The sequence below is a fragment of the Oreochromis aureus genome, linkage group 10 (assembly GCF_013358895.1).
Source record: "Oreochromis aureus strain Israel breed Guangdong linkage group 10, ZZ_aureus, whole genome shotgun sequence".
NCBI classification, from domain to species: Eukaryota; Metazoa; Chordata; class Actinopteri; order Cichliformes; family Cichlidae; genus Oreochromis; species Oreochromis aureus.
In genome coordinates, this window is record NC_052951.1 from 27,997,135 (window position 1) to 28,019,977 (window position 22,843).

Below are 22,843 nucleotides of genomic sequence, written 5' to 3' on the forward strand. Positions count from 1 at the left end.
AGATCCTAGAAAGAAGTAGGGATACAGTTGTGGTATTAAAAGAGTAAAAAGTACCTTTAGATGTTGCTGACATGCCCCGTTTGAGTATTTTTATTGACTTTTGAGGTTCTCCTATGTTGTGTTTTGCAGACACTGAACCACTTGACCTCATGGAAGCAAGTCTCCTGAACTCTCTTGATCGATGATGAACGTTGCGCGCCCCTGTGCGCCGGCGCCTGTGAATCCCTGCCATGTGAGTCGCACCGGACGCATGTGCTGTACAAACACTTGTTCGAATAGTATTAGAGGCCACACACAGAGATTAGCTGCCAGGGACTTAAAGATTTCTCTCAGCCGTTACATGAAAATCTCAGAGCAGAGTGACTCTGGGTCTCGTAAGAAGAGGTTGAAGAAATAGTTGTTAGGCAGAAAAACAGCAGGAAAGTTGATATGTTATGTGTAATTTCTATTAGTAAACTTTTTTAGATTTTGGCAAGTGAAAAAAGAGAAAAAATTAACAATAAACTTTCAGTTGCCCAGTGAGAGCTGATTATAAGACTAAGACACAAACAACACCTGGGAGGTGCTTAATTATTCAATCAAGATCTGTCAGCTTTTTGTGGCCTATCAGCCAGTTTATAGCCTCATTAACCATGAAGCTAATGGTGGTTTTCTATTCAGTCCCCTGATTTCATGCAGATTAGAATATCTCAACATTGCCATTGAATTTTCAAGCAGTTTCCTCTGGAGCCACAAACATGAGCTTCGTGTTTTTAGTTTTAGTTAAATATCTTAGCATCTATTACCAAGGCTGTGGGAAGGTGGGGTGCCGCAGTACTCCCTTCACAAAAGGCAGACATCACAGCACCGTCAAATCCCCCCAAATGTAGACAATAAAACTTATAAACAAAAAAAACACATCTTTATTGGGGCAAGAGTCCAAAACTCCAGACTGCAGCTGAGGGGAAACTCACTGGCAGATAAAAATTTCAAACAGTCAGTGTTACAGAACAAGAACACAAGCAGTTGAAGGTTTAATTATACAAAAGGGAAGATGGGAAACATCAGGGGAACACAGCTGAAAGTAATCATGGAAGACAAGTCGAGGGACTATCAAAAAAAAACTCAAGAACAAACTCAGCAGAAAATGTATAATAATAAACAAAAGAATAGATAAGGGTGTTTAAAAAAATTTATACACTGATTTATAAAATCATGGTTTCAATCTAACACGATGCACGATAGACACACCTTTTCCCAATGATTGTTATATGCTATGCAAGTTCGGCTTTTGGGCTGGTAAAATCTATCAACAATGAGGGTGTTTTATGTTTTGTTATTTTCTTAAGAGACTTTGTAGTTTCAAGACTGGCCTACTTTTTAATGGTTTCATGATCAATTTTCTCACCTGTTTATGAGCCTAATGTTTGCATCCTGTCATCATATATTGGGCACGATTCATGTCATATTGTGCCTCAGCTATGTGGAACAGTTCCGTTAAGATTTGGCTCTTTATTCTTGTCTGCTGTGTGCAGCGAGGGGTCCGGTAGTTGCGAGAGTGGCTAAGATGTACTATGATGTATGGATTAAGGACAACAGGAGGAGGCCGAGCTGAAGGTAGCAGAGTTGAAGGTGTTGAGATTTAAATTGGGAGTGGACAGTTCAACTGAGTACATCAGAAGGACAGCTCAGGTTGAACAGTTTGCAGACAAAGTTAGGGAAGGACTGCTGAGATGGTTTGGACATGTACAGAGTTGGGAGAGTGGATATGTCGCACAAAGGATGGATTTATGAATGTAGTGAAGGAGGACATGCAGAGGGTTTGTGTGAGGCAGGGGTGAGGTGGAGGCAGATGATCTGCTGTGGTGACCCCAACAGGGAGCAAATGAAAGAAGAAGAATTTAGTGATAAGGATTTAAGTGGTGTTGTAAAATTTCTTGTACTCTGGTGAGCAAAATCTACTAAAGTATTTCTTATACCTGGATGTCCTCTAAGCTCCACAGCACTTTTATCTTCTCTTTTATTTCTCCCTATAAATGATTTAGGTTCTACTTTAGGAACTTTTTGTATTTATTTTTTCGCTCCTATTTTCAGTATTACCCCAATATATCAGTATTATGTCTCGCTCATAAATATGTTCAGGTTCTGGTGAATTGAGACAACTTTTGCGCTGTTTCTGCACAGCTGTTTGTTTACATGGTGTTGCTTATCCTTTGCTGCTATGAGAATAAATGGGGATTACCTCCAACAGATCACATTGTGTCACAGCATCAGTTACATAGGTTACTGTGATAATGCTTTGGATCCTTCATTATATTATTATTACTTTTTTTTATTAAACAAGGCAGTGTTAGTAAGCAGGCAAGAAATGTTGAATTATAAATCGCTTTTCACACCCAGGAATTGCAAAGTGCATTAAACAATCTAAAGCAGCATTTTGAAAAGAAAACAGGAAATAAAAGTTCACAAAATGTGATGTAGAAGACTTTTGGAGTAAAGTTACAATAGAACACAGAAAATAAAATTGGTGGTTAATATTTGTGCAAGAATTGAAAACCTGAAAAGTAAATTTCATAAAAGCAGGACTGCTGCAAACACTTGATTAAATTGTCAGAGTAAACAGAGCTGTCTTTCACTGCCTTTTAAGAGATCGACCTCGGAGGTTCAGGAAATGTAAGCGGAAAACTAAACTAAAAAGTAAAACTGAGTGAGGAAAATATTTTAGCAAACTGGAATATTAGTAAAAAATAAACAGTGTGTGTACTTACAAAATTAAAATAACATAAAAATACACAGGAAATTTATTTGGTTTCTTTATTTTTTTGTCAACATATGTCAACAGAAGTCAGCCTGTTAATGCTTTAAGTGGTGTATAAGTAACTTTAAATGTTGTATAGCTTCAGGTATTTCACAGGAAAGGAAACAAATTAATCTGGGAGTAATTTAAGTACTCCTTAATTTTAAGGTAATTTTGCAGTAAAACAAACAATTTCTTCATCTTATGTTGTAAATACACTGCACTTTTCAGGACAGTTGAATAATAGAACATCCATCATGCACACTGACATAATGAATACTAAATAAAGATGTAAAAAAATTAAAATGGGGAAAGAGTGTTTGTTCTTCTGCAAAAATAACATTAAATTGCATGTGCATTACTTAAAACAACTTAAAACAACAACTAGTAAGTTCCTTTTTCCTGTAAAAACTTCACTCAGGTCCCCTTTATTCTAGTTTGCCTACTTTTCAGGAGATATAGTCGCATGTAACTTCAAATAAAATGCATTGAAATTCGTCTGATTACAGTGGGATTCCGCCCTTAGTTGCCGGCTGTGTTATAAAGTGGGACCAATTTTTATAATGGAAAGTTTATAATGGAGTCACCTTCTCCATAGTTTGCCCAAATGTACCTTTGCATTACTTTTATTCTGTTAAATTATACTTATACATTTACTAAGTGCTGTTCCTGTTTTTTATTACATTTTTTCTCTTTCACTCTTAAAAAAGAGAAAAAAGGTGTTTGAATAAGTACTTATAATTTAAAAAAATAAAAAAATAAAAACTAGTGGAAAAATGTGAGGCCACGATGACTCCAGTCCACATTGTGAAGTCAGGTGGAGAGCTAAGTGTCTGTGTTTGGGACGGTTGCCAGATTGGCACCCTGTGGTTCTGGATTAGAAGCTCTGTCTTGGTCTAAGCTGAACATATTGTGACTGGTAATTAACTGCACGCTGTATATCATCCACTCTATTGCCCTTCAAAAGCTTCACTTCACCAGATGAAGCTTATTTTTTATATGCATATAATCAGACTTTAATACAGTTTACTTTGATTTGCAGTCTAAATAAATGTTAATAGATTTATTAGTATTTAATAGATTTAGCCCCTCCCCCATGACATGGTTTATCTGCATCACTCATATCCTGGGTCGTTGGGTTTCTTTTCTGGCCACACAGGCTATTTATATTACTAACATGTTTGTTTTTCCACAGAATGAATTAGCAGAGAAGCAGTCATCTTAGTTTTATTTCCATTCGCCCACCTCATTCATCTTGCCTTTAATAATTAATTCAAACCAATCTATTTGTTTTATAACAGCTCCAAACCTCGCCCTGTTTAATTAGCTTGTGTCACTCAAACTCTAGTGTGCTTTAGTTGGTACATGCTTCAAAGTACAAACCTTTAAAGACTAACAATTCCTCTTCTATAGTTCCTGAGACAAAAAGGCCACTATAAACACGTATCCCACTATATGTAACAGCCACATCACCTTTAATATAAATGAGTACAAAAACAGTAAGACAGCCTAATGTGGGAGGAAAAAAATGATTCAGCAGTCATAGCTGCAACAACTATGCCTCGCACTTAAGCGATGGGATTAGCCCCAGGAATCCCAGTAAGCCTTTAACAGCCCCTATCAGACCCTTTAAACTCTGCACCCGCCCCCTGTTTCCTTCACCGGTTGAACCACAGGACTGTGTGTCTCTGCTCTGAAAGGACTGATGGTGGTCAGGAATCAAAATCAGACTTTTTATTCACCTCCTCATATTAGATCTCGGACCTCTTATGGCTCCTAAAACCCATCACGAACTATAGCACATCTCTGATCTAGTTTATTTAAGTGTGCAATATGAAATGTGTCTGGTGTACACAGTCTCTGCAACTTTTATAGTGATTTTATGGCACACAGCTCTACCACAAATGCAGTCCATTGCCCTTTGAGATCAGTGGAGCTTTTTGAAGCTATAGAGTGACATGTTTTCATTAGGAATGGGTGGAGACTCAAACAGAACTAAAAGAGAGTCTAAAATTCAACATGAATCTAAATTAATGATAATACTGATAATACTGTTCTGTATTGATGGGAGTTAGCCAAACATGTTCACCATAACAGCTTTGTAGGTGCTAAGAAGCCTAATGTTTGTGTCAGGACAGCTTAGATTTGCTCCTAAATGCTCCAAAACTAAATGAACGCAGTCATAACTTCAATCCTACACACCTGTAAAAATACTGTAGATGGTTTGTAATAAATAGAGGTTGATGATGGCAGCACAGACTGACAACAATATTAACTTAGATATCTTTTGTGTACATTGCTAATGCTGACATACTCTTGTGTTGGCAAAATCATCCGTGTTTCAGCTCGTTTCAGACTGTGGGAAGCAGCCAATCAAAAGAAAGCTGGCTCAAAATAAGAGGAAGTGCCTATTTTGAGTAGAGTTAATAGTATAGAGGTGGAAAAAAGCATAGTATATCATATTAAATTAAAAGTAGACGTTTTTTCTTGGTCTCAACCCCACGTGGTAAAGAACATGAAAAACTTGTGTATCCTGTTTTTTTCCCCTCATCTGTTCTCTCATCTCGTCAACCATTATCCAAAGAAACCTGTTGAACAGTCTTTGTTTTGGTGACTTTCCCTCAAACTGTGTGTATAAAAATGTGTAATTCATACATATAAGTTAATGTAATGTCTGTGACTGGTTTCATTTTAGAGCCCTCATATGGTGACTTCTGATGACCTGGAATCAACACGAGGCTGAACCATGGTCATTCTGCAACAGGTGGGTCCTGTACCAAATGGTTCTGTTTGTTCTTTAGCAGTTTCTGAATGTCTACAGAACCCTCGTCTGTAGACATTCACTTCCAACCTCTTTGTCCTGTCTGTGTATTAAAACTAAGTTCTTAAGTTCGTTTGTGTACAAACGTTCTGTGGGAATTATGGATGGACATTAATGGAAAAAGTCAGGTGATATTTTTTCCTTTGCTGATATTTATTATTTTTAAACTTGGGTGGAGTTTTTCTTGGTGTCCGTGTTGTACTGGGACCTGGTTAGACGTTGACATCAGCAGTTTATTAGTTGTAGCAGAGAGGCACAGATTTTACTTTGAAGGAAACGAGTCTCAGTTTCTGGTTTGCATCACACTTTTTGCAGTTTCCCTACCTTTCTGCAAGTATTTCCACCCAAGTTGATATCACAAAAATATATTGGAGAACAAAGCAATTACAAGGAACTTTTCAATGCATTGCTCCCCAAAAGATTTTTACGTAGCGACCAGTGGACCAGTGTTTTTGCCAGTGGAGAAAAAAAACTTGCATAAATCCATAAGTCAAAAGTTTGGGTTACTATCTCAAAATTTTGAGAAAATAATTTGAAATTTCAAGTTATTTCATATCAGAAGCTTTGATTGTCTGAGGTCTAAGTCTTCATAGATGCTGACTCTACCGTAACATTATTTTTTAGAGAAAGGCTAAACAGACTAGTGTTTTTTATTTTTTTGTATGTCAGTTAGAATATTTATTTTATTTTTTTTGTCTAATTGCAGACTCAGGAGAAGTTATTTTTGCCGAGGGTTAGAGTTGAGGTTAGGGTGATCAAGCTTCAGTGCATTTGTATTATGATGGTTTCTTTTTGATTTTCCACTGAGGTACAGAGCTTTCCCTAATGATTTAAGCTTTAAATCCATAACTACAAACTTGATACACGGTATTCTGTATTTATTTATTAAAAAAGGGAAAATTAAAATCAATTTTGTAAGGGCTCAGAAGTCAGTAGGTGAAGATCTGAGCACAGCAGCACTTTTTTACTGTCTGTCTGAAGGATCATTTGGGATTTATCGAAGGAGGGCGAAAGGTTATTGAACTCGTTCATTTTCTTCTTCCATATTGTTATTATGAGAATGCCATAATCTTTACATCAACCTTGCCAGTGCCTCTGTTCATAAAAGATCGACTTAAAATCCAGATTGTGGCTCTACTACTTTCACACAAAAAGCATAGTTTAGGTCTCTTTAGCATCAACTCATGCAAGTAGGTCAGTTTAACCTGACATTTCAGTGTCTTATGGGAATGTTTGTTTGTTATGGTGGGCCAGCCAGCAGGTTTAATGATTTTAAATTAAATTAAAATGTAAAAAGAAACAACCGAAAATCAAATTGTGAGAAAGAATGATTTATTCAGCGTGAGCTCCACAGTCCTGACACACTAAATATAGCAAAAGCTGGGCAGTTACCTCATATCAGGCCATCAATAGTTTCCCTTTCAATAACTAGATGCCAGTGCCTTTCCCCCCGAGAGTCCTACAGGGCACGACTCAGACACTCCTGCACCGTTTCAATCTCAGCTCAGAGCCACGGCTATGAATCTCATTCGAGTGGGAGACATCTGGATGTTGTTAAATGGAAACAAAAATAGCATCTTTAAGGTCACAGTCTAGACTGTGGGGATGAACACTGAGCATCGTGCTGCAGTGTTATGATGAGGTTTGTACCAGCTCCCCTTCTGATTTACATCTAAATGACACCTCGTGTTTTTCATTCATTGGCAAAACACAAAATGACCTCTGTGCTGACACGTCTAAGATGATAAATGCAGTTTTTTAGGGTCGACTGTGTTCATCTCCAGGGGGCTTGCTTTTCATAGTATGTCTAATGGCACAATCAGTGCCATGATTTGTTGACTGTTTTTTTGTAGATTTTTAATACCTCCTGTAGCAACCTGCTCAGGCATGGTTTTTGCTAAATGTTGGTTCCACCTCAGGAAAATTAAGCCTTATTTGTTGTTACATAGGGTTATCTAAGTCTCAGTGTTACATCATGGCCTTTCTGGTGGATGTGGTCAAGTTTAAATCCTTTTTTCAGGCTAAATCCTCAAAAATGTAACTAGTTGGCAGCTGAAAAGCTGGGTAACTGGGTATGTGGTGCAACTGATATTTCCTGGTTATCCAACATGTATATTCAAATAGTTGAATGCAGACAAGGAGACCGTAACAAATGTTATGTACAGCTAAAGCACATGCAGCTCATCAGGTTTTGCAGCTGTTATGGGGAAAACCTGATGTTTTCTGCTCAAATTTCAAAATAACCTCTAGGAATAAAAAGAGTTAAAGTATAAGTATGAGATAAGAAATTCTATGATTACAAACAGTTGACATCTTCGGTTACAGATTTGTTTTAACAAGTGCTCTGAACTTTCCCAGGGAGATACAAAACATTCAGCTTCAGTTTGCTCTGATATTATGATGTTATTCTATTACTTCCTGCAGTCTTTAACTAAAGTTTTGTAATCCAGGGGGACTATGTGTGGCTGGATCTTAAAAGGGGCCGGGAGTTTGACGTCCCCGTGGGAGCTGTGGTCAAACTGTGCGACTCTGGACAGATCCAGGTTCTGGATGATGAAGGCCGGGTAAGTCTGCAGAAAAGCAGGAAGGACCTGAAAGCAGGACTCCAAGGTAGACTATGTAAACATGAAATACTAGAATTTAAGTTTTTCAGATATGAAAACAAAGGAGACTGTGTAGATATAGACACACAGAGTATAATCAGGGAGGACTTGATGAAAGGATATGACAAAAACCAGAGTACACAAGTAATAAGAACTAAAGGCCAAAAACAGAGGAAAAAAATTTGAAATTTATAAACTAAGAGCTCTAAGTGCCCAAGCTTAGATTCTAAATAAATCAACAATACTTAACAATAGACCTGAATTCAGAGTCCAAAACTCAGACTGTGTTTTACTGTTGCACACTTGCATTGTATTAGACCATTAAACCTAATCTGTTTTGCCTTTTTTTGTTTGTTTGTTTGGTTTTTTTTTTTTTGGGGGGGGGGGTCAAATCAGTCTCAATAAACTCTCATCTTTTGTTCGTCCTCACAAATGTATTCATGACAGTGCTAATATGACCAAGATGAAGTGCACAAGTCAAGTTGTTTAACAATCAAGTTCTGTGTTGTCTTGACCTGCAGCATTAAAGACTGAATTTAACTTGAATGTTATCAGATTTATTGAATTTTATTTTAGCTATTTTTTTCTTTCTTTCTAACTCTAAACCATAATCCTTCTGCCTTACTGTTGATACCAGTGTTCATTTTATTATAATTATTATTTTCATTCCCCGTCTAAATACCACTGTACCCTGAATCTGTTTAGAAGACAGGTAGCATACAGATTTTTTTTTGTCCTTTTAAAATGACACAAAACTGCCAATTAATTGTTTCCGTCAAAGAAGGACGAGTCAGTGTGACTTCATGTGGCCTTTGTTCCTCTGATCGACTTCCTCTTTCCTCACCAATGCAGGAGCACTGGATTTCCCCTCAAAATGCCACCAACATCAAACCCATGCACCCGACCTCCATACATGGGGTGGAGGATATGATCCGTCTGGGTGACCTCAATGAAGCTGGCATCCTCCGTAACCTGCTAATCCGCTATAATGAATGCGTCATCTACGTAAGTTTCCCTTTGTGGCACCAACGCAGCTGCATTTACGATCGCCTGAGGTGCAATTAGTTTCTGTAACTTCCAGGCCTTTTACTCGCGTGTTCAGCAAAGCAGTAACCACTGGCTTTGGCCCAGTTAAGGTCTTATTCAGGTTAATCTGTTTACTTGCACCTTAAGCGCCCAGCAACAGCAGCATTTACTCGTTGCTATAAATAAAGCCGAACGTCCCTTCCTTGCTGTTTGACTGGAGGTTCACTGATAGAAACAGGCATTTGTACTTGTAGTATAAAGAACAGCTTTATGACTTGATTAGCCTTCATCAGGGTCATCAGGCGTTACTGTACACAGCATAAATGTTTGAGTAGAAAAAAAATCTTAATAGGAAAAATTTTAAACAGCCACTCATATACATTCAGTAAACCAATCCACTCAATTGTGTGATTACACAGGAAAAAAATGTAATTGAAAAAATGTAAAACACCCAATCGTAGAAATGCTAGTAAGTCAAAGTGAAGACCACTAAATAGGAATAATACAGTGACATTATTTTTATAATCATCTCATATATTTTGGAGAGCATAAAATTTTGTGTTTTATACCATGTTAGTAGTGTTTGATTCACATATTTTGTCCCTGAGTGTTTGATCGATCTCATGTTTAAAACATCGACTGTCGTCTGTCTTTGGGTTTCTGCAGACGTATACAGGCTCAATACTGGTAGCAGTCAACCCTTACCAGCTGCTGCCCATCTACACTCCAGACCAGATCCGCCTCTACACCAATAAGAAGATCGGCGAGATGCCGCCGCACATATTCGCCATTGCGGACAACTGTTACTTCAACATGCAGCGGAACAACAAGGACCAGTGCTGCATCATCAGGTTTGTGTGCACGATCATTTCATAAGAACTCAAAGTGATGGACGTGCACCATTTCTAAATAGGAAAAACTCTACAGTTAATCTGCAAGCCTCTGTTGGTTAAAAAGGGAGAACGAGGCTGGTCATAGTTAGTATCCTTTGTGTGCTGCTGCTGTTTGAATAGTTTTTTTGTAATGAAATCATCATGTTTATTGCATGACTGTGTCACTGTTGTCTTTATGAGGCAGCGGTGAGTCTGGAGCTGGGAAGACTGAGAGCACAAAGCTGATTCTGCAGTTCCTCGCTGCCATCAGCGGGCAGCACTCCTGGATAGAGCAGCAAGTCCTAGAAGCCACGCCTATCCTTGAAGGTAAGCATTAAACTCCAATAAAGATCACCTTCAGTCCACGAATGGACAGTGAACATGGAAGAAAGTGTCATGGGTCACCTTCATCATCTGGTCTGTCAATTTCTTCAGCTTTCGGCAATGCCAAGACAATTCGAAATGACAACTCCAGTCGCTTTGGGAAGTACATAGATATCCACTTCAACAAGCGAGGGGCCATCGAAGGAGCCAAAATAGAGCAGTACCTGCTGGAGAAGTCCCGTGTGTGTCGACAGGTGAGAAACCAGATCCAGATTAAATGTGTTAAATCTTTCACAACTTCAACCACAATTAGTCAACATTTGTAGACAGATGGATGGTAAGCAATGAGCTAGACCTGAGAATGCAGTTTGGGATGGGCCTGAGTGAAGATTGATGGCTGACAGATCCCCTGGTAGAGGTTATCTGACAACCTTAGATAAATACAGTTTAATATTTTTTACAAAATCAAAAGTCTGACATCAATGACAGACATACAGTCTCAAGTTTACATGATGACTGTTTTTACTACTAAAATAAATGACACAAAAACCAATTAATAAACAAATAAAGAAGATATTGTGAGCATATTTGCAATGAATATTGAAGAATTAAATTATTAATTTTTCTAAAACTGCAAGACATTGGATGGTGATTTTGTCGGTTTGGGTTTGTGATCATGTTTCATTTATTTAAATTCAGTTTTATTTATATAGCTCCAAAGCACAGCAACCGTTGCCTAAGTTGTTGTAAGGTAGTAAGGTAAAGACCCAACGATTATAGAAAGAAAACACAAACAATTAGACAACCCCTGATTGTTGGTGACAGTGGGAAGGAAAAACTCCCTTTTAACAGGAGGGAGTCTCACCTGTCTTAATGTTTTACTAGTTTGTCATTTATTATTTGTTTATACAGCAGCTGCCTCCACTTTGGTGCTCACAGGAGTTGTTATATTTAATAAACAATCAAACTCTTCACAGCTGAATCAAAGTGTGTAATTATTTATTTATCATTAATTAAACAGGGGCAGTTGAACTATTCAGTCTCCCTGCATATGTGGGCATATTACATACAAAAAAAATAAATACTGGTCCAAGATGAATAATATATACTCTTTATGATACCTAAACAGTATCACGTAGATGCTGCTTACATGTGCATAGCATATTGTATGTCGGACATACAGGGTTTGCTTCTTTCTTGCTCCTGCAGGCTCCAGATGAGAGAAACTACCATATTTTCTACTGCATGTTGAAGGGCATGGCTCCCGAAATGAAGTCAAAGCTGGGCCTGGGCCTCGCCACAGACTACTCCTACCTCACCATGGTGAGTCTCGCCAGTTAGTTACTAACTTTTAGTGATAAACAGGTAGTGTAGAATAAATTATTCCATAGACTGCAAGTAAGAAATGGATGTACCCATCATACAGCCCGAGTTTAGCACTTTGGACATCACTGTGTTGTTTGTTTATAACAGGGTGGACTACTGCAGTGCTCTGCTATCTGCTCTGTTAAAAATGTTTTAAATTAACATCAATATATTTCAAACCTCTACAGTCTGCGTGTTTACTAGGCCCAGAAGGAGAGAGCACACTGGTGCCTTTCAGCTTACATGTTGCTTTTAAAATCATTTCTCTTGTCTTTAAAGCTCTTCATGTTCTTGCTCCAGTATGTAGTGCACCCTCTCCACTCCTCCACAACCAAAGGATTAACAAAGTGTTATTTTAGTGAAAGAAAAAATTACCAATCATAATAAAGTATGTCTCAATTAATGCACGAGGTTACAATAAAAACAGTGAGTGGAAAAAGACTATGCCCTTGTGTCCTGATGGTGAAATGAAGCTAAAGTACAGAAACACAAGTGGTGCAGTAAATGTTGTGCACAAAGCTTCAGGGATCAGAAGTAATATAATAATAATGTAAAGTTAATTTACCTTTTCCGATAAAGAGCAGCACGTAGCTGCTTCCCAGAGCATTTCAGTCGGAGCTGTCAGGTGAAACCCATTAAGCCACATTGCAGTTACCTGGAGCCGCTGGCCTGGTTCTGCTCATAAACAGCAGACCTGAACTTGGATTTCTTTTAAATCACAGGGTAGCTGCACAAAGTGTGACGGTCGTGACGACCTGAGTGATTATTCCAGCATCCTGTCAGCCATGAAGGTTCTCATGTTCACCGAGACGGAAACCTGGGAGATTTCCAAGCTTCTGGCTGCCATCCTGCATATGGGAAACCTGCGATTCGAGGGTGTGTGAATACACAAATCTGAAGCATCAATCAGAGAATTTACAAACTTTACAAACCTGTGAAGAAAACGATGTTCTGTCTTGCTTCCCTCAGCTCGTACCTATGATAATCTGGACGCCTGTGTGGTTGTGAGATCTCCTGACCTGGTGACTGCTGCGTCGCTTATGGAGGTCTGTAATTGTTCTCACGCACATGATTGACACGCAACCATTTTACTGTTCTTCCTTAGAAAAGAGTGGCTTTAAATCTCTTTCAAATTGATATCTGGCAGTTTTTTGGTGATGCTTTTGTTGGTCGTTGTGAACCGCAGGTGGAGCCTAAAGACGTGATGGTGTGTTTGACGACACGAACCCTTATCACACGTGGTGAAAGTGTTGTCACCCCTCTAAGTGTGGAGCAAGGCTTGGATGTCAGGGATGCCTTTGTTAAGGTACTGATCTTGTCCTGTTTTAGAGGTAATACACGTAAGCACCGAGTCTTTCACTGATCATGTTGTGATTGTCCTCCAGAGTTGTCTTAGAGCTTCCTCTATGAGGCTGTCTTTCTGCAGATGCACTCTAAAGCTATAGTTGGTAACAGTCCTTGACTTACTCCCAGTAGATCTGCTGTGAGCTAAAGAGCCAATTAAGCCATTACCTGCAAGTTGGCGAGCTCGTTCATGTACAACTTTGCAAGACTCACTTATTCTGCAGAGCAGGCATGAATTTAAGACCCTAGATATTATTACAAGGCATGGACATTTATTGTCACTGTCATGAAGGTTTTATGGAGCGAAAAGCAACAATATTTTCATAAAAGCGGATTATTAGCTAATCCTAACTAGCTTGGTTAGGAAAGCCTGCACAGGTGCGATGCACGCACAGACCTGGATGGTGCTGTCTTAAAATGTGTCACTCCACTTACCGCCCTATGCTGGTGGATGGGACACTGCTGGTTATTTCTACACCTTTGATGGTAACTGTGTAACATTTTCCCATGCCTAATAATTATTAAGTATTTATGTTGAAGTGAAATCTGGGAAAGGGTCTGTGGGAAAATATTTTTGGGACTCTCCAAACCTTAATGATGTTGCCATACAACGAAGACAATGATGGAGATGAAGAAGCACACTTAGGAGGCAGTGAGCGAGTCTGCTTCAGCAAAGTTCATGAATTCTGTCATCCAGGGGATCTACGGGAGGTTGTTTGTCTGGATAGTGGATAAGATTAATGCTGCCATATACCGACCTCCTTCCTGCGAGAGTAACATCATCCGAAGATCCATCGGTTTGCTGGACATCTTTGGCTTTGAGAACTTTATCGTCAACAGGTGAGAAGTTGTGTAAAAGAGTGTTTTTGTAGATCACTTATGCTACTTTATTAGTTTAACGCTGTCTTCTTCTTCTTCTTTTTTCACTGTAGTTTTGAGCAGCTGTGCATCAACTTCGCCAACGAGAACCTGCAGCAGTTCTTTGTCCGCCACGTCTTTAAACTGGAGCAGGAGGAGTACAACCTGGAGGACATCAGCTGGCAGCACATCGAGTTCACAGACAACCAGGATGCATTGGACATGATCGCCAACAAACCCATGAACATCATCTCCCTCATAGATGAAGAGAGCAAGTTCCCCAAGGTGCGATAGATATTTAGTAGATACCTGTAAAGATAAGTCTTACTGAATTTGGCTTTGATTGATGTGTGGTTCTTTATCTTTTCAGGGAACTGATGCTACGATGCTGTATAAGCTCAACTCTCAGCACAAGCTCAACTCCAACTACATTCCTCCTAAAAACAGTTACGAAACCCAGTTTGGTATCCAACACTTTGCAGGAGTGGTGCATTACGAGACCAGAGGTACGCCCCTGTTCATCAGATTTTTTCTGCTCTTTCTGCTGCTCCTGTTTGTGTTGGTTTGATTTAAACTTATATTGAAGCAATTATTGTTATTCTCTCACTGATACGTTTAAAAATGCCAGCAGGAATCAGCTGTACTGAACAGGCCAGTCACAAAAGTTGCGGGTTGCATAGACCTGACGTGTAGTTACGTTTCTAGGGAGGTGCACATCAGGTTACAACGTTGATTTCCCGCTGAAGCATAAATTTCCAGTAACTCCAGACCCTTTTTTGGCCTTTGAAGGTTGTTTTCCCGAGTCTTTCAATCAAGTGGGTGAAATAAACATTCTATCAAAAAGGTCATTCAGAAAAGTTAGCAGGCGCACTGAGAGGAAATTGATTCTGAAATCAACCTGTCCTGACAGGATTTTGCATGTTTCCTCAAAATGAATGTGTTCTTCCCGAGTTCCTATTACTTTTAAAAGGTCAGTAGGGAAAGTTACCAGCAGGCACATTAAGATGATATTGATTAAAAAATAACTTTGGTCTGAAGAAGTTTTTTCTGAGGAAGCACAGACAGTTAGGATGAGGGTCTCATGGAGGGTGTTTGGCTACTGTCATGTTTCGCTGTGTGCAGGCAGAAATTGGACCCAAACGCAAACTCACTAGAAACGGGATTGAACTCAAAAGGCAGCGTTTATTGCTGAACCAAGAACATCTACAAAAACCTAAACTGAGAGAAAACTAACAATACACACATAGGGAGACACAGGGAGAAACACACAGCATGAGGGAGAACGCGACACTGACACAGGGAAACACAGGGCTAAAATACACTGGGAAGTAACGAGGGGAATGAGACACAGAAGGGGAGCACAGCTGGGAGAAATCAGAACTGACGAGACGAGGGAGCAAAGTAGAATACACTCACAAGAGACATGGCCCTTCAAACTAAAACAGGAAGTAGCACAGACGCAAACTAGACTAGGGGAGACAGAGCAACTAAGAAACACAGAACAACAACAAAGACACAGAGGGGAGCTATTAAATACTCAGAGAACTAAAGAGAATACAAGAGAGCCAAACTAAGACACTAAAGAATAAACTGGGGAACAAAGGGAACTGAGATCATGATACAAAACTCAGAGACACAAGAAACTCAAAACACTGGGTCACCGACCCAGGACCGTGACAGCTACAGCAGTCTTAATAGATGCTTCATCACATCTGACTAGAGCTCCCACCTCTCAGGCTCTTACAGCTGCTGGAGAAACTAATCATTACCACATACTCTGAGCTGGTCCAAAACTGAACACTCTGTGTCACAAGATTCACTCAGAATTATATTAAAGAGGATATTAGGACTAAATATCGGTTTCAATCAGAAATTCTTCATCTGCAAAAATCAAAGCAAGAATTTCGAGTTTAGATGCCAAAAGAATAGTTACAAAGAAATCATTTAAGCCAGATGTTCCGGTCTTAAGTGATATCGACACAGGAAGCGATTTACTCGCCGTGCATCATTTTGATGCTGGGAGTCGGCTCTGGTTGCCTGGTAACCTTCTAACATGTCTGCCAACTTGTCATAAGTTAATGTCATATCCTTCACACTCATTGGTAGTTGAGAAAAGTTTAAAAGGGCGTCCACATAGGAAGTGACTAGCAGCAATGTAGCGTCCAGAGGCCACTGAAAGTCAATTACATTTGGCGATATTAAGTGACTACGGGCACTACGGGGACCCGCCCATTGGCCTCTCAACTTCAAGACAAGACATTGAACCCACAACACATGAGAGTGAAGGATAGTGTTGACTGACGTATGAGACCATGGTAAATACATAGGGTTACCTAGACAACCACAGCCTGGAATGTCCACTAGTGGCTGACTGTCAGCTTCAACACGCTCCTTAACTCAGGACCAGCCCACTTCCCATTCCCAGTGTTTATTTGTCCTGTGTGACTGGTTCCGGTGTGGATTAACTATTTTTTTATTTAACAGAAGTTTAATTTTCTAGTGGCTTTGAGGGATTATCATAATATAATTTTAAGTTTAACATGTTGTCCCTTTCACTTTGTTTAATGTCTCTAAGCTACAACATGCAGACCAGCTTTGAACAGAATTCACTAACATTTCGGTTCATCCTCAGGAAAATATAATTTGGTTTGTTTGAGTTTCTTTGGAAATTGTTGAAAATTGTGAATCAGACTCTTAGCTAAAGAATCAAGTGTTGTCTCCCTTCAGCTGCTGGACATTTAATGATAACTATTAGTTTTAATGTGAATGAACACATAAACTTCTGTTAAATACACGTATTGCGCCTTGAGGCGACTGTTGTTGTGATTTGGTGCTATATAATTAAATTGAATTGAATATTGATCATGCATGATACTGTGCTGCTGTATGAAGTTTAGCTTGTTCCTTTAAAATCATTGCATTCTCATTTAATCTGAAAAGGTCATTCAAGAAAGTTAGCAGTTGTCACACTCATAGAAATGTTGATTAAAACATTTCAATTCAATTTAGTGTTGAAAACATGACCAAAATATAATGATATTTTTTTTGTAAATAAATTTCTGTGCAATAATCAGTGCTGTAAAAATGTTGATTCAAATAAGATATAATCAGTCCACTGTCTTGCTTTTCTCATTACGTCCTCCTTTCAGGCTTCCTGGAGAAAAACCGAGACAGCCTCCACACTGACATCATCCAGCTCGTCCACTCGTCCAAGAATAAGTTCATCAAGCAGATCTTCCAGGCTGATGTTGCCATGGTGAGACCAACAAATGCATTAAAATCATGACACTGTATGTTGTATCTTTTTTCTGTTTTGTTATTCCTTTAAAGTAGGGTTGGTAATTAATCGATATTCACTTCATTTATGATTTTGGCTTTGAGCTGGATGAAATTATTACTTTCTTGGATTAATTTTCACTACAAAGCTCATGAAGGCTTTTACAGCAGGGCACCTTCACGCCTCTCCGAGAGTTCAAACTCACTGATTGTTTGTTCAGCTTGAGCTACAATGACAGAAAGAGAGCCTTTGGTCAAGAGGAGTAGGTAGAAGAAGTAAAAGACATTAAGCCTGAGCAGCTGCCTTTGTTTTACCCGGTCCCTGTCAGCAATATGAGACTGTGGCTTTCCATCACTCTCCCACTGCACAGATCTCCCACGATGTGCACGTCTGCCACCCCCTGAGTCTTTTTTCGTTTTTCTTTGGTTTGGCTGCAGCTTTGCAGGGACTGTGAGTTGCCCTTGTGAGGCAGGCTTAAAGGTCCTAGCTCCCTACCTGATGACCCGATGTCCCACACCCATCCACCTCTCTCTTTATTAATTTGTTTTAAAGATTTATTAATTGCATGATATTTAAGATGGTAAGTGATTAGATTAAACATGTACTTATGAAATTACAGTATTGATCAAAATTATCATGAATATGTTTTTTGCCATAACTGAGCAACCCTACTTTAACACATTGCATCATTTTCAGTTTCTTTCTGAAGCGTTTTAACTCTGTAGATCGGTGTTATTAACATCGCTGCTGTCTTCTGCCTTCCTTCGGCTTCTCTCCTAATGACAAAATCCCCCTCTCACTCTGGTCTCTTTTCTCTTTCCTCTTTCTTTTCCTCCTGACATCAGTTTCTGTGTGGCTATCAGCAGCCCAGCACACCTGCTCCCAAGGTAATCACCAGCCTTTAGCCACATGTGGTCTCTCCAACCCCGTGTGTGTGTTCTCTTAAGCAGAGTCCAATTATCCATGACGTGCTTAGCAGCATCCCCCTGCTCCCCCTCAGCCCTTCTTTTTATTCCACAGGTGTGCCAAAAGCAGAGGGGAACATTGCGCTGATGAGGGGATATTTGGCGTGAAGTTAATGAAAAATAAGCTTTCAAACTCTCTGACACAGGCTGTCCTGCATACAGAGGAAAACTCCTGCATGCTTTTAAAATGTTTAAATCTAATTGTGTTTTGGCTTTACTCACAGGATCACAGTGACAACTGGTGTCAGAGATTTTGTGTTGTCTCCTCTTTTAATTGTCCGTCGTGTGCAATAGAAATAACTTGTGAGCAAACTGTGTTTGCTTTGTGGATCTTAAGAGTTTGAAGCCACTGGTTATTTATGGTTGTAGGCATTCAAAATGAAATTCCCATTTAGGGTGTTTTATATACCATTGTGATGTCCCATTACAGCAGCATCAATAGCATGCCTTTACCTGCAGTGCAAACCATCTGAAACTGTCTGTTTTGTATGTGTTTGTGTTCATAGGGCGTTGAGACGAGGAAGCGCTCCCCGACTCTGAGCAGTCAATTCAAACGATCTCTGGAGCTGCTGATGAGGACGCTCAGCGTGTGTCAGCCGTTCTTCGTTCGCTGTATAAAACCCAACGAACTTAAAAAACCCATGGTGAGCATGATTTATTACTACGTATGCACTTCTGTGTTGTAATTCCCCAGAGTACAAAGATGTGTTCAGAGTGCAGCTACGGCATAGCACCGCCCCCCTGTGAAAACAGACTGTCTCAATTATATAGTAAAGTTTTCCTACTGTTAGGCTACTAAAGTAGGATTTTTACTTATATAAAGCGTCTATATACTTCCTATCGCACAATATGTAAATATTAAACTTTCTCACATTTGTAGAGTTAAATGAGAAAACTGATGATGCTAAATTAGCTTAGCACATGCCCAGCATAAAAACGTATAACAGCATGAAAACGCTAGCTCTGTCTGAAGGTAAACTCATGAAAAACTCAACACTTGTAATGCTGAACATACTGAAGTCATAAAAAGTATTATTGCAGCAACATAAGATTATCAGTAGGACTACATTTTGGCGGGAAAAACTCTTCCTGAAACGTAGTTAGCTACCATAAGCTAACTAATGCTCCTGAAATTAAAGAAATGGTCTAAAACACAAGCATCACAAACATTAGTGTGAAACTAAAATAAAACTGGGCCTGTAAGCTTCTAATTTCACGTATTCATAGCTTATAGCTCACCAGTGATTGTGTGGACTACTTTTGCATGATGGAGACTTTGTTTTGCTTTGAACCCCAAAGCTTTATAAGCCTTCATTTGCACATCAGGAGGCACTGGAGAAAAGGGTTAACTCACGTTTTAACACTGGATGCTTGTTTCTCCTTCTCAGCTGTTTGATCGAGAGCTGTGCGTTCGTCAGCTGCGCTACTCTGGCATGATGGAGACCATCCGGATTAGGCGGGCGGGTTATCCAATCAGATACACCTTTGCCGAATTTGTGGATCGTTACCGAGTCCTGATGCCTGGCGTCAAACCTGCTCACATACAGGTCAACATTAAAATCAGTCATCTGTTTCACTGTTTAGCCCTGAGAGATCATTTTAGCGGAGATATTATGATTATTATTAAAGAATCTTTTACTTAAATTACAGAATGATGGATTTTTAGAGCATATATCCACATTAATACAGCATATAAAACACGGTGTAGAGGCTATTTGAGCTTCCAGTCTTGTATCAAATATAATTACGGTATATTTACAGCAGCATACCATTGTTTAAAAATGTGAATATGGTTTGGAAAGTATTTGAAGCTGTCTTTAATGAATTTTGACCTTAAATTAACTTACTTAAAAAATATATTTGGATATATTTAATAGTTGTTTGTTAAATTTAAAACTGACACATTGCTACATAACCTTCTTAACTCTTTCCCCCATTGAGACAACATTTGATGACCTCCCCTTTAGCATTAATGATGAGTTTTGACATTTCACTATGTATCGTGGTTTGTTCTGGATTTTTCCAAGATCCCCCTGACATCAGTCATTTTGTTTTATAGGCAGGAAATCTAATATGACAGTTTAGAAAGTTCAGAGAAGAGAAACGAGGGTTACCCCAGTAGATGTTTAAGGTCGAAAGAGTTAAACTGACTGTAATTCAACGTTTCCTTAATTCTGATGAAAATCTTAATGATAAACCTTAAAACAAAGTACAAATTCATGTCAGGAGTCATTATTTTTAGTTCTTTCTTTCCAGGAGGACTTACGAGGAACCTGTCAGCAAATAGTCCAGGCCCGGCTGGGAAAACATGATGACTGGCAGATTGGAAAGACTAAAATTTTTCTAAAGGTTGGTTTCCTCATGTGAAAGTTAGCTTACTGAGGCCTTGATCCAAAGACTTTTTATGCACAACAAAACAAAACATTGATAGCCTTAAAAAAGTTTTAGACCTTCTTAATGAAGCTCACTGCAGTCTTCATCTGTGTAAATGTTGAACAAGGTCTTCAGTCAATTAATCACAGGATTTCTTCTGCAGCTCAATAAACTTTTTTGATTTTGCAGGTTCTTTTTAACATAGCAGCAAAAAGAGAAAACACAAGCTCAATCAGTCAATGACATTCAGTGCTGATCCCCAACCAGACGCTTTGAGGGGGAAAACCATCCTAGCAGGTCAATCATATGTGGTTAGGGTATACACTAGGCGGAAATGCTGTACTTCCTGGCTGTTTCTACTGTTCTTTTCTAATAAAAGCAAAATCATCAAAAACATTGATGACCAAGAACTTTTTTTAGTTTTATAGCTCAAGTTTCCCTCTAGACTTTCTTGCTTCCTTACTCTGAATGTAGCTCTCAGCCTCAGTCATTCCTAATGAAGGTCTAAATTTTTAAAAATGGGCCAAATTGTCTCAGTATGGATCCCCAAGGCAAAAAACACAAGCCCCTATAAACCTAATTTCAAGTGTTTTATTTAAGTTATTAAACGTAGTTTTGGCAAAAAGGCTCTACGTGATACTGTGCCTTTTTGTTGCATATTATAATTTAATAATTTATCTTTTCTTTATTTGCTACTTTGTCTCCTTTCAGGATCACCACGACATGCAGCTGGAGATCGAGAGGGACAAGGCCATCACCGACAAGGTCATCCTTATCCAGAAGGCTGTGCGTGGGCTTAAAGAGAGGTAAGCGACTTGTAGACGATTCCCAAATATCAAAAGTGTTCGTAGCTCATTGGAATAATGCTCTCTTCTTCCTTAAAGTCTAAAATTAGGTCCAGGATAGCTACATATCTTTGGTTTACCACAGTGTAAAGCAAAGGAGTAATGAAAAGAGATTTCTGTCTTAACCTACAAAGATAAAAGTTTGAAATGTAATTTATGTTTCCTTCTGTCACTCCTCCAAGAACAAACTTCCTCAGACTGAGGGGCGCTGTGACTGTTATTCAGAAGGTCTGGAGGGGTTACCGATGCAGAAAGAATTACCAAATTGTGAGTCGTCTATATCAACAGCCTGTTGTTCTGTAGTTTTTTATGCACTGAAATATTCTGAAAGCCTCAGTATGTATTTGTTTCTGCCGATTTTCATCTATTCTCTCCATTTTTTTTTCTTCAAATTTGCAAGGGCTTCTTAAATCAGATTAAAACTAGACAGAGTGCAATGGTAGCTCTTTCTTTATTTTATGCCAAGTTGCATAAAATTGAGCCTGGTTGTTTTTACAGTCTTGCTTCTTGCAAATGTTAAACACATATGAAAACATTCATTCCCCAAGATGTACTGATATGAGACCCTCAGTACACGGTGTCCAACATAAACACAAGTCAATAATGATAATGTCAGAATAATAATAATCACAACACCAACAAAAAACAAATGAAATGCATAACAATAACCCCTGACCTGTCAAACACGTTCCTCTCCTTCAGATGCAGTCCGGCTTCTTGCGCCTCCAGGCCGTCTACAGGTCGAGGAAGTATTACCGAAGCTACCGGATGACTCGCCTTCGCGTGACTCTCATCCAAGCCCGTTGCCGCGGCTTCCTCATCCGGCAGGCATTTTGGCGGCGTCTTCGTGCCGTGTTGACCATCCAGGCCTACACCAGGGGCATGATAGCCAGACGCCTCTGCCAGAGGCTCAGGGCAGAGGTAAATAGTTACTACATTTACTACTGCTACCTAAATCATGTTGTAGGCAGGTCAGGAAGACGAGAACACTGGTGCTGAGGGCAGACTGAGAGATGGAGGTGAAAGATATTATGGTGTCTTTATTATATTTCATCTGTGTTAGATGCAGCTGAACACAAGTTTGTTACTTTGATGAAGAGACAGACGATATAATTTTCACGTCTACCCAGTTAGCTTAGCTTAGCATAATAAGTGGGAAAAAAAGGGTTCACCTCTAGCTTCTGTTCAAAAGTTAAAGACTTAATATAGACTTAATATAGCTCTACATGGCTACCAGCTCCAAAAGGTGAAGCTAATGCAGAAGTGCCTTAAACCTCCATTTTTTTGGGGGGGGGGGGGGTAATGACCAGCAGGGAGTCCTGTGTTTGCAAAAACCTCATAGCCTCTTTTGATTTATGATCTCACTAAACACTTTTTGATGGGTTTATGGTGTC

General features: G+C 39.2%; 1 protein-coding gene across 2 annotated transcripts in view; it reads left to right on the forward strand.

Annotated features, from left to right (window-relative positions):
- The window catches only part of myo7ab (myosin VIIAb), a 47,570-nt gene that overhangs the window by 1,322 nt on the left and 23,405 nt on the right, over positions 1-22,843 (forward strand). The window contains exons 2-22 of one of the 2 annotated variants that reach the window (XM_039618594.1): positions 130-232; positions 5,472-5,540; positions 8,048-8,161; positions 9,053-9,205; positions 9,893-10,077; positions 10,304-10,425; positions 10,534-10,676; positions 11,632-11,745; positions 12,510-12,663; positions 12,757-12,833; positions 12,974-13,093; positions 13,829-13,971; positions 14,064-14,274; positions 14,360-14,495; positions 17,139-17,245; positions 18,738-18,875; positions 19,620-19,778; positions 20,488-20,580; positions 21,316-21,410; positions 21,632-21,716; positions 22,152-22,370. In XM_039618594.1, coding sequence (XP_039474528.1) covers positions 5,523-5,540; positions 8,048-8,161; positions 9,053-9,205; positions 9,893-10,077; positions 10,304-10,425; positions 10,534-10,676; positions 11,632-11,745; positions 12,510-12,663; positions 12,757-12,833; positions 12,974-13,093; positions 13,829-13,971; positions 14,064-14,274; positions 14,360-14,495; positions 17,139-17,245; positions 18,738-18,875; positions 19,620-19,778; positions 20,488-20,580; positions 21,316-21,410; positions 21,632-21,716; positions 22,152-22,370 — 2,586 coding nt within the window. In that variant the 5' untranslated portion in view covers positions 130-232; positions 5,472-5,522. Of the gene's footprint in view, positions 1-129; positions 233-5,471; positions 5,541-8,047; positions 8,162-9,052; positions 9,206-9,892; positions 10,078-10,303; positions 10,426-10,533; positions 10,677-11,631; positions 11,746-12,509; positions 12,664-12,756; positions 12,834-12,933; positions 13,094-13,828; positions 13,972-14,063; positions 14,275-14,359; positions 14,496-17,138; positions 17,246-18,737; positions 18,876-19,619; positions 19,779-20,487; positions 20,581-21,315; positions 21,411-21,631; positions 21,717-22,151; positions 22,371-22,843 lie in introns of those variants that run through there. The other variant, XM_039618593.1, reaches the window with a different exon arrangement.